The following is an 11,346-nucleotide window of genomic DNA, read 5'->3' on the forward strand; positions in this document are numbered from 1 at the left end:
ATTAACGGGCTCGTCTGCAGAAGGCGGCGGGGAGGCGGTTTCGCTGTCGGGACGAGCTGCACCGCGTAAAACCCGTTCCCGTTTGGCAAGCGGCGGGCGGAGCGCCGGCACTGTGGCGCCGCCCGACACCGGATAACGGGGACGGCCGTCGGGCACTCGCTCAGCCGGAGGGGGGCGCGGCACGCCGCGGGGGGCGGCAGGGCGGCCGCGGGCCCGGCTGCCCGGAGAGCAACGGCAAAGACGGAGCGCGAGGCGGGGTTCGCCCTTCCCCTGGCCCCGCGGGGCCGGGCTCCGGGGCGCTTCCGCGGGGAACGGCGGGAAACCGGGGGCGGGGGAAGGGCCGCGCCGAGGGGGAGCTGACCGGAGCGCCCCGCCCCGACGTGATCCCGTCCCTGCGCCTGCGCGCCCCGACCGCGTTTGTACCTGCGGAGCCGCCGTCGCTCCCCGCCGTCCCAGCCTGGCGGCCGGCCCGGCAGCCGGCGGCGGGAGTTCCGCCTCTGCGGGCGGCGGGATGCGGTCCGTCAGCTACGTGCAGTGCGTGGCGCTCGACTTCGGCGGCAGCCTCTTTCCGCACGCCATCTGCCTGGGGGACGCTGACAACGACGCGGTACGGAGGCCGGGGGTGGCTGCTGCGGGCCCGGGCGGGCGGCGCGGGGCCAGGGCGGGGCGGGGTGGGGCGAGCTCCGCCCTCGCGTGGTGGCGGCGCCTCCGGGGCAGGGGCAGGGGGAGGCGGAGGCGCGGGCCCGGTTTGGGCGGGCAGCTGGAGGGAGCCCAACAGCGGGCCGTCGCGCTGCGCGGGGCGAAGGAGCCGGGCTTGGCCGGCCTGGGGAGCACCCCGGGGCTGCCCGTAGGCGCTGTCGGAGGTCAGCAGCGGCAGGGCAAGGGGCGACAGTCGCAGGTTGTAGCGAAGGAAGCTAAAATGGAGCTGGGGTCAGCACCGAGAGGATGGCGCGGTGCCAGAGCAGGCTCCTGGAGGAGGTGATGGGGCTCCCACCCTTGCGGGACTGGGAGCTTGGCGGGTGCTTGAGCAAGGTCAGAGGCGCGAGGGCCAGAGGATGGGTCACGTGGCCCCCAGACGTCCCTTGGGAACTGAACGTTTTAGTGGTCCTGGGCTGCAGCTGGTCGGTGCTTCCATCACCATTAGATGCGCTAAGCACCCCTGGCACGGGCCCTGGATGATGTATAGGTACTATAAAGGTTAACTTTTGGTCCCAAAGAGAGCGAGCCAGTCTCCTGCCACGCTGGTGGAGATGTAGTGCTGTGGGGAAACGCTTTGCTTGGGCACAGTGGATCAGAAACAAGGTAGAGAGCCGCATTTTAATGTCTCTTCATCTCTACAATGGGTGGATGTGCATTGGGAACGTTGCTGTCAGCCCCACAAATGGCCGTTTCTGATGGTCCGATTTGTCTGTAACTAGGAAGAGGTTAGCTTAACAAGGTATAGGTAAACTGCCCCTTCTCCTCAACAGTCAAATTTTATTACAGCCCTATCCTGAAAAATGTCGTGGCTAGCAGTACAGTGGATGATAAAACACATTTTCCCATAAGACGTTGTGTTATGTGGGGTAACCTGTGCAGGGAGTTATGAAACACACACAATTTAAATACACAGAAGCGTGATGCAGAAGATGGGACAGTAGGAGTAGGCTCGCCAGGCAGCGTGGTTGGCGATTTTTAGCAGTCGTCTTTAAAGAAATAATCACCGTTTTGAAAGACTTTTACCCCTTTATCAGCGAGATTGAGCATCCTGCGTAAATCTGTTATAAGTGTTCTTGCAGCCTCTTTCTGGATTGCCCATTGCCATCAGCTTCCTCGGGTGACTCAAGAAATGTGAAGTAGATCTAGATTGAAGGATGGCTGATGGGGTGGTGGTGATGATGATGATCAGCAGAGCAGGACGTTAAAACAGTCAGTGACAAAACCCTGAAATGACGGCTAGAGAAGCGGTGGATAATAGGATGTTGCTCTAAGGAGCCCCTCTCCAGCTCTTTTATCTGTGAGAGTAGAATTAAGTTGGTTTGTTTTGGTTTTTTTCCCCCTCTATTGATTTGAGGCTGTCTCTTTAACTCTTGTCTTGCTTTGCTGCTTCTTTCCACAGAGTGATTTTTAGATATGAACTCTGTAATTATGGCTATGTGGGAATAAATACTGTTACTGCAATTGTGAATTTCTTCTTATTAAGCCAATTCTCTTCTACAGCTGAATGAGCTAGTGGTGGGAGACACCAATGGGAAACTCTGTGTTTACAAGAACGATGACAACAAACCGTGGGCTGTGCGATCTTGCCAAGGAATGGTCAGTTCTTGACAAAATTTTTAAATGCTTAGGCCTTTAGGTGTATGTGCAGCCAGCTGTCCTTGACCACTGCCTAGGAATACGTAGGCCAGAGGGGAATGGCAGCCAGAACTGCTTATGATGCCCTTTATGTAGTTATGCAAGACCCTGCTTTTGCCCACAGCTAGTCCCATGGGCAAGAAGTGATGAGCAAAGTACTGAACAAACACAGGAACTGGGCCTTTGTCCCACCTTGACCCTGCTTATGTGCATTGTGGATTTTGCCCCAGGGCTCTGGGCAATTGTATGACAGATGTGTTTCTGTCTCTACTCTCTTTGTCCTTGAAAAGGCTGTTTAGAGTTCAAGAGATGGTTTATGAGAGAGGAGGGGGTAGGCTTATCCCAGAGTGCTGTCTTGTGTTGCCTTCTCTCACGTATGGCCCTTCTTTTCTTTTGCAGCTCACATGTGTTGGCGTGGGAGATGTATGCAATAAAGGAAAGGTGAGAGCAGCCAAACTCTTCCCAGCTGTGTCTGTAGGGCACGTGGGAGGTGCTTATGAGATTAGGGTCATGTCATATCCTGAGAGTGGAGGAGGACAGGTAGCAGGTGCTTTCTCTCCAGGATCTGCCCTTGCTCATAGAATTTTAGCACTGTTGTTTTAAAACTGTTCTTCTGTTTACATGTAACCTGTATCTGTGGGCCATATGCAGGTTTTCGTGAGCAAGGAAACCCCTCCTGTCTTCAGAAAGCACTATTGATTTGCACGTTCCCCTCTGTGAGTGTCGCAGGGCTTTGGTGGTTTGAGGGTTACTCCTTTTCCTCCGTGGCTTTTACCCTGCTCTGTGCTATTCCCTGCTGTGGGCCATGGCCCTTCTGCCACTTGGCTGTGTAGCATTTAAGGCCATCTAATCAAGGCTGAGCCACAGAATAGTCTAGACTCCCAAGCAAATTCCACTGGGTCTAATATGACTTGTTTTGCTGGATTGCTATTTCTGGGGGTTAAACCAGGTTAACTGAGTCCAAAAGTCCCTGTTTAGGCAACTTGCCTAAAATACTGTAGCTATGTGTGCTCCAGTGAGGAGCAGAGCTGAAGTGAGCATTGAGGAAGCCACACGTTGTTTGGGGATTGCATGCACGCATCAACTTGATAGTCTCGTCTGACAAGGATGAACAAGAAGTTTGGACCCTGTAGTACCTGAGTAGTTTGTATGCTGGCCAAAAATCTTCTCCTGTTCCCTCTGTAGCAGTCTGATCTTGATGGATCTACCCTCATATCTTCCCTCACCCTGCTGTGGGACAGCTTCTGCAGTTTCTAAAATAGAAAAAATCAAATGTTTTTTCTCTTCCCTCTTAGAATCTCGTAGTGGCAGTGAGTGCAGAAGGCTGGTTTCATCTTTTTGACCTGACTTCTCCAAAACACCCAGATGCTTCAGGCCACCATGAGTTGGCAGCAGCAGAAGAGCAGAAGCCAGTGTTCAAACAGCACATTCCTGCCAACACCAAAGTCATGCTGATCAGTGACATTGGTGAGCCGGGAAGCTGGTGTGTGGGAGTGCAGGGTGAGGGAGTTTGTGGGCATGAGGTGGTGGAGGAGAGAGAGAAAGTGCGTGGGACTCACTATCTTGCTGAAACAGGTGCTCTAACAAGCAAACCACAGCGAAGTCATGGAGGAGAGAAGCAAGAACTTCAGGAATTTTCCTGAAGTGCAAGTTCTCATTACAGGATTGGGATCCTCAGGGATGCTACCTGATGGAAACCAGGGGATGGGTTTTCTGCATGCTGGAGGTATTGGGGCTGTGAAAGCCTGAGAGAGCCCATCTATCTCCTTGTATTCCCTGCAGATGGAGATGGCAAGTGTGAGTTGGTGGTGGGTTACACTGACAGGGTGGTACGTGCCTTTCGCTGGGAGGACTTGTCGGAGAATCCAGACCATGTTTCTGGACAGTTGCTCCTGTTGAAGAAATGGCTGCTAGAAGGTCAGGTAAGGAAACAAGGTGTTCAGAGCAGAAGTTGCCATAACAGTCTTCAAGAGGTGGTTCTCCCAGGGGAAGAAGCACAAAGTCTCAGTCCTGTGAACAAAGCAGTTGTCATGTTGATGGCTTGAAAGGAGATTTGCCAGTGGTTGTTCTACAGAGCAGCTGCTGGGTTGGTCTGGGAAACAGTCAGTTGCTCTCACCCAACCAGAGAGAGTTAGTGGAAAATACTAGTGTGTTCTTAAGTGGCTTTTGGTAGGGAGACATAACCTTTTACTGCAACTTGGACGTTTTGCTTCTAGCTGAATTTGTTCAGCTCTATGAGAAGATCTGCCATATTTTAAGTTCAGGTACAAGGAGTGCAATGAACCCTTCTGAGGTGTTTAAAGTTCTCGGTCTGACCGTCCACGTTTTTTCTCTGCCAATACAGGTGGACAGCCTGTCTGTGAACCCAGGTCCTGATGGCTCTCCGGAGTTGATGGTGTCTCAGCCAGGCTGCGGTTATGCCATTCTGCTGTGCACCTGGGACACTGAGCAGCAGGCCACGACAGAGGGAAGAGACAACTCTGCCCCAAGCAGGTGAAGAGCATTACTCCACGAGATAGATGAGGAGATTCCGCTGTAGATGCCGTCGCAAGGGGGCACCACCACACCGCCTTTCTGAGGGGGGAGGGAGGGAGTTGTTTTCATTTGTCCTTGCTTCAGTAACCACCTGTTGGGAGTTCATGACTTAAGCCCACCTGCATCCAAGCTTTCATGAACACTCTTCATACCTCTGTCATGAAGATGAATACTGCTTTCATTGTGTCCTGCTCTGTTCCCCTTGGGTTGGGCAAGGAAAGTGGCAAAACCAGCTCACAGAGGGAGGCAGTACTGGAGGCTAAGGCAGGGAAATGGGTGACCTAGATCTCCAGGGAAAGAGGAGTAGGCAATCTGGTGACCTATCTAATTGTGGGAAGGGTAGCAACTGAAAGGTTGGGCCTTAGTTCTTTACGGTTTTCTGATGCGTCAAATCGTTCTGGTTTTTCTTTGGTTGTTTTGGTTTTTTTTTTAAATATTAGTGAATTCCTTTCATATCTGAGGTGGCATGCATTCTTTGCCTTGGTCTTTACCGTTAAAGGGCTAACCGATGCATGAACTCTATCAGTCTCTGGATTTGCAGAGCTTTGGAGTACACTGCTCTCGAGATCGTTCTGGCACAGTCCCAGGCATGGTTCTCTAACCTTTCCCTGATGTCTGTCTCTGTTTTCCCTAGCGAGGCACCTATTAGAGATGTTATTCTACACCAAACATCTGGACGGATTCACAACAAGAATGTTTCTACTCATCTAATTGGCAGCATTGGCCGAGGTGAGAGATTAGGAGCTTGAGGTCTCTGGCCCAACAGTGGCCCCTAATAGTTTTTCAATACATCAGTCCAGCGTGAAATCAGATTTCCCATGGTTGAAAAATAACAGTGGGAGGCAGCTGCAAGAACAGAGGGAAGTCAGCTTCTGTTAGCCAGCTCCCAAAGAAAAGACAGCTGGAAATTTGCATTTGAACTTTTTATAGCCTTTGTCCTTCCCTAGGTAGCCCTTACTCTTCACCTAGGACAACAGTTTCTCTGCAGCCTCCAGTGGCCTGCATTTAGTCAACCTGAATGGCTGACATGCCTTGCTCCTACAAATATCCTTGATCTTTGCTTTTGCATGGCTGCAGCTTATGCTCTCTTCTTATTCCCTAGATGCATATCTTCCTTTCCACAGCCTCATCTTTATTCTTGCTTTTGTGCTTTTCAGCATTCGGTTCCCGATACCTGGCAGCTATATCCTTCCCTTCCTTCACCTATGCAGTCCCAACCCTTCCAGAGCTGCTTCCGTATTTCGTTTATATCACTGTCCTCTGTCTTCTTCTAAGGTATTCTGTTCAGATGTTGTGTCCAGAGTTTTCTCACACACTGACACTGCTTCCCTTGTCTAACTGCTTTGTGCTCTGACCTCTGCCTGGTGCACTTGCTGATCCGTGTTTTGGTACCTGTGGAAAATAAGCAGCTTTCATTCCCTCTTGGAATGTGTGGGCATAATACAAGAAGGCAGAAAATTCTCAATGCAGATCACTTTTTCTAGTCCGTAGCTGTCTGGAATCCAGCTGCATTTGCTCCGTTCAAGTATTACCACCTGCAGTGCTGTCTGAGAATACTTTAGGCTGTACAATGTAGTTAGAGCTGTGGGAGAAGAGCAATCCACTGAAACCACTCCTCTTCCCCTTCCCCAGAGTGCCCTTTCTCCCCAGTTCCTAAGCTTGTAATGCTTTCAGCATCTTGGATGCTGCTGTGAGCAACGTGGCCAACAGAGCATGAAATCTAATATTTCACTGCATCACAAACCCTTGCATCTAATGAGAGGTGTCTGTGAAAAATGAAGGCACACAGAACAAGGGATGAAGAGAAGGTTGTGAAAAGCTCACTGATGCTGGACCATCAGTAATGAAACAGCTGAAGAGCGCTGTGCTGGCCAGTTTGTAAGGGGGACACAGCAGATCTTTTTGGATCAGAGCCTGTCTGGATGAATGTCAGCTAGGGGCAATAGAGCACTTGAGCAACTATTTACTTTAAGCTGATCTGCAGAAATAGGGTGGTCTGTGACCTAGGAGTGCGCAGGGTGTTGTAGCTTGGAGCTGTCTATGGACGGTGGAGGTAGGCTTGCAGTATTAGGTCATTCTGGTGAAACTGCCTATTTCTTTTCAGCTCTGGTGGCTTGTCCCTGACTGCCAGGTTTCCTGAGTTCCTGCAGACCTTAGGGAGCCAGTGGGTCTCTTCCATTGTCACTGAAAGGATTAAATGCAGCTGTAGTTGAGTACAGCTCCAGTCCTCCCCTGCCAAATGTGATATCACTTTCAAAACTTGTTTGTCTTTTCTGATTGGTAGCTAGGTAGAGAGTCTACTGAAGGGCTGAAGCAGCCTCGTGGTCAGGGGAGTCTCCTCTTCACATTTAAGTAGTCACATTTGTCAGTGCTTCTGTCCTGCACACAACTGTGCTATACAGGCTTTGGAGAGGATACTGCTTGCTGGAAGTTCACAACTGTATAAGCGTAGCCCAGGAAATCTACGCGCTCAGGGCTGAGTGCGTAGATGAGCATGAAGGCACTTGTCTAATTTGCTCATAAGGCAAGGGCTCTCTAAGCATCTGACCAGTGTTTGCTGGGAGAGGATCACAGCTTTTGTACAGTTTTGCTACAGTGAAAACACTATAGCTGGTAGTGTGATCTCCACAGACTCATTCAGGAGTTGCCATGGAGGTGCTTTTGTATTAACATGACTGACGCTTTGTCCTTCTGGCGGGACCTCTATTTTTTTACCCTGCGCCTTCCCAGAACAGCTGAAGGCCATGTTCCTATCCTTGAAAGAAACAGTGAGGGTACAGTTGTAATACTCTTGTTTGGCTTCAGCTGTTCTTCACTTTGTCCCTTGTGATGGTCCTGCCTATGCTTGTGCATTTCTGGAGCATGGAGGGGATGTGATGCATGGAGTGGGCAGTCCACAAAAATCAGAACTGCCATGTGCGTGCAAGTGCATACATGGTACAGACTCCTAGGAACAGACAGCAGAGACAGACGTGCCTGCACATCAGTGCAAACCAAAGGTCTTGGGTTCTGAGATGCAGTGCCCTACAAATAAAAGCCAGTAAGAAGTATGATTGGTTGTAAGAATCTGCAGATATCTGCTAAGCCAAGTGTCAAGGTTGAGCAAAAAAGGAGGCAGGATGGATCAGCTCATTTTAGATCCTTTTTTTTTCAGGAGAGGGAGGGGATGATACTCATAAAACGGCATCAACTCCTGTAATTTTCTTCTGCACTTACAGGCTGCTCCAGTGAGAATAGTGGCTCGGGTCTCTTTGCCCTCTGTACTCTGGATGGTAAGTCCTACCACTGTCCTGGAAGAAAGGCCTGTAGGGCGGCCAAGGCCTGTCACTGATTCAAAGGGAGGAAAAAAGTGCTTTTGGTTTTGAAAGAAGGGTGAGCCAGGCTTCAGAAATGCTTTCTGGGTCAGGCAAGAGACTTGACGCAGACTCCTTTTGCCAACATATGTTATATGAAGGCATGAAAGCTAAGACAGGAGCTAAGGTAAGAGTTGTCACTGTGAGCAAGTCCTCCATAAACTAGGTGTGTCATAACATGCCTGTCTCTGAGGATATGATGAAACACATTGAAGCTGAGCCTGTGTTTCTATTCCTTACTCAATTGGGTCTGATATTGCGCAGGCTTGCTCTCTCCAGGAAATCTGGTATCTTTTCTATCCGTTACTAACAGCTGCCTTTCTCTCCCTTGCTACAGTCTATTTATCTGTGGCTTTCAAAGCATTTTACAAACGCTAATTACTTTCATGGCCTATGGGGGTAGAAGTATTAAAGCTGTGCTGAAGCAAGCGGCTGGGAAAATGAAGAGGCTAGGTCGTTGGCCCAAAGGAGCTTGAGGTGGAGAAAGAGACTAGAACTTTCATCTGCTGACTGCTGAGTTGCCTGCTTACTCAACAGTTAGACAACTGAGATGCCTATTCAGCAAGTGCCGTTCATGTAGGCAGGAGCCTCTAAACCACAGCAGAGATGTGTCCTTGTACTTGAAGGGACTTGGGTTGTTTTGAAAAGCAGTAAAGGAAATGGATGCTGGAACTTGAGTATTGCTAGAGAGGAGCTGGCCTTACGCAGGCCTGGAGCCAGGTGGTTCTGCTGTGCCCCTGACCGAGAAGTGATAGGACAGGCTGCAATAGGACTAAATCTAATGAGCTGAATGCAGGGTTTCTGTCCAAAAACCAACAGTGTGGAGACGAGATGCTGTACATCTCTTTTCCCAGATGGGCAGCCTGGCCTGTTTGGGCCACCTGCCCAGTGATGTCCTGCTAGGGAGTTTCAGATTATTCTTTGGGCCTGAACCTCTGAAGCTTCTGCATCTGGTAAGGCTTCCTGCTTCACTGTATTTCACTCGGCCTTACCGAGGCTGAAGGGCACTGTGAGGATAGATTCATGTTCCACTCCGTCATAGCCCTGCCCCTCCCGCCCCCAGTCCTATCACAGTATCTCTGTGTGATAGAAAAATGGTATGTGAGGTAAGCGTCCAGTATGGTTGTAGCAGACGAGAGGCCGTGCCCACGCTATTAGCCAGCCAGCTCTCAGCTGATACCCGTCAACATGCTGTCCTGAGATCGCACGATCTCTGGGACGTGGTGAGAAGCTTCTAGTTTACTCACTGTCTCGTGTGAGATCTGTTGAGGTACTGTACTTTGGGACCTTGTTTTGGTCAGTTTTCTTCTGGTCTTAAAGCACAATCCAATTAGCAGGGCTGGCATTTTTCCTTTCTGTTTCCAGTTAGTGATGACGAGATAATGGACTGCTGTCCTTCCCAGAACTGAGACTCTGTTATCTATTATCAACTGCAGCCTGTACCCTGGGCCCAACTCTCTGCCTGCAGATCCTAAGTGTTGAAGGAGTGTGCAGGGCCCGGTGTTAGCAAACATCTTGCTCCCTCATAATATTTTCAAGACAAACTTTATTTTTTTCATTTTTCCTTTCAGGGACACTGAAGCTCATGGAGGGAGCAGACAAACTGCTCTGGTCCGTGCAGGTTGATCACCAGCTGTTTGCTCTGGAAAAGCTGGATGTTACGGTGAGTGTCTGTGAATAGGGCTGAGAGGGATGAAGACAAAAAAACTCAACATGGCTTTGTGTATATGACTTTAGGAATGGCAGAGGGAGTATGACTCAGCTGAAGAAGGTTGGGATTTTCTAAAGATGACACACAGAGTGCTCTGACTGTGCTGGTGCATTCTGCACTCATGTCAGTCTGTCCGCCTGCAAGAGGTTGACCTGTGTCGGCCTGTTTGACCTAGTGAGCCCAGCACCCTGCTATGAACTTTTCATCCCCAAGCTGTTCTTTTATCTTATTGCAAAGTTGAATGCTTTTGCCCACTGCTAGTACCCCAGTTGTCTACAACCTCTTAATGATATGTAAGGATTACAATAGGGAGAGATGGTCTCCAAGCGTGAAAAAACTGGACAAGTGTGAACTGTCTGGATGAGACATCCAAAAGTGACATCTTGTTCAGGCATTAGTGTTCTGTCTCTGAACAAGCAGGAAAGATTCCTGAATGCCTCTGGGAATAGTTGATGTGTGTGCTAATATGCGATCTTATGGTTCCTGCAGGGCAATGGGCATGAGGAGGTGATTGCCTGTGCATGGGATGGTCAGACATACATCATCGACCACAATCGGACTGTTGCCAGATTTCAAGCAGATGAGAACGTCAGTGCGTTCTGTGCAGGTGGGAATCCTGACTCCAAAGCCAGCCCTAGCAGCGTTTCTCCCTCAAAGCTCCTACTGCCTTCTGGGAGACACTGAATCTTTTGTCCATCTGCAGTGAGGAATAGTTTCCCTGTGTGTATACTGCAGAATGCCCAGCTAGTCTTACCTCTGGTGGCATCTGTGAAAAGTAGGGGCAAGAGGAGGTGCTGCTGACGTTTGTCTGTGGTGGTTTGGGGTTTTTTGGGGGGAGTGCTACAGTGGTCTCTTGTCTTCTCCACTGCTTTGTTAATTTGTAGACTTCTAAGCTGTTCTCAAGTGGAGATGAGGAGCCCCACAGAACCAGCCTAAGCCTTGGCTTTGCTCAGTCCCCTCTCTTCAGACCTGCAAGAAGCAGCTTGCAAATCCCCAAGCTCTGTGCATTAATAGTAGTTTAGAGACACATTCTTGGATTGTCTTAAAGGGACTTCATATACGCAAGTCTATATCTGTGCCCCTCTCTCCAGGTGCTTGCTGCTAACATCTTTTGTACTCATCATAAGAAGTTCCCTATTTGCTTTCTCTGTACTTTTGCAAGTAGTCAGATCTCCACACTTTTGGTTTCTGTAGGCCTCTATGCATGCAAAGGAGGAAGCAACAGCCCCTGCCTGGTTTATGTCAGCTTCAATCAGAAGATCTACATCTACTGGGACGTGCAGCTGGAGAGAATGGAGTCCACCAACCTGTTGAAAATCCTGGATTGTGACCCAGAGTTTGGAAGTCTCCTGCAGCAGCTGGGTGTGGGTGAGTGCAGAAAGGGTGATGGCTGTACAGGAAAAAAGAGATGAT

At 50.0% G+C, this 11,346-nt stretch overlaps 1 protein-coding gene across 3 annotated transcripts in view; it reads left to right on the forward strand.

Annotated features, from left to right (window-relative positions):
- The first annotated feature begins 33 nt into the window (after window positions 1-33).
- ITFG2 (integrin alpha FG-GAP repeat containing 2) overlaps window positions 34-11,346 on the forward strand; it is an 18,424-nt gene continuing 7,111 nt past the window's right edge. For 2 of the 3 annotated variants that reach the window (XR_010069337.1, XM_063321955.1), the window contains exons 1-11: window positions 35-607; window positions 2,200-2,295; window positions 2,734-2,775; window positions 3,630-3,801; window positions 4,117-4,256; window positions 4,679-4,827; window positions 5,504-5,598; window positions 8,088-8,141; window positions 9,794-9,885; window positions 10,423-10,540; window positions 11,128-11,301. Coding sequence is in view for 2 of the 3 variants with exons in the window: in XM_063321955.1 (XP_063178025.1) it covers window positions 512-607; window positions 2,200-2,295; window positions 2,734-2,775; window positions 3,630-3,801; window positions 4,117-4,256; window positions 4,679-4,827; window positions 5,504-5,598; window positions 8,088-8,141; window positions 9,794-9,885; window positions 10,423-10,540; window positions 11,128-11,301 (1,228 nt within the window). In the remaining variant the exon portion in view is untranslated. Of the gene's footprint in view, window positions 608-2,199; window positions 2,296-2,733; window positions 2,776-3,629; window positions 3,802-4,116; window positions 4,257-4,678; window positions 4,828-5,503; window positions 5,599-8,087; window positions 8,142-9,793; window positions 9,886-10,422; window positions 10,541-11,127; window positions 11,302-11,346 lie in introns of all 3 variants that reach the window. The other variant, XM_063321957.1, reaches the window with a different exon arrangement.

This window comes from Chroicocephalus ridibundus, unplaced genomic scaffold (genome assembly GCF_963924245.1).
Source record: "Chroicocephalus ridibundus unplaced genomic scaffold, bChrRid1.1 SCAFFOLD_37, whole genome shotgun sequence".
NCBI lineage: Eukaryota > Metazoa > Chordata > Aves > Charadriiformes > Laridae > Chroicocephalus > Chroicocephalus ridibundus.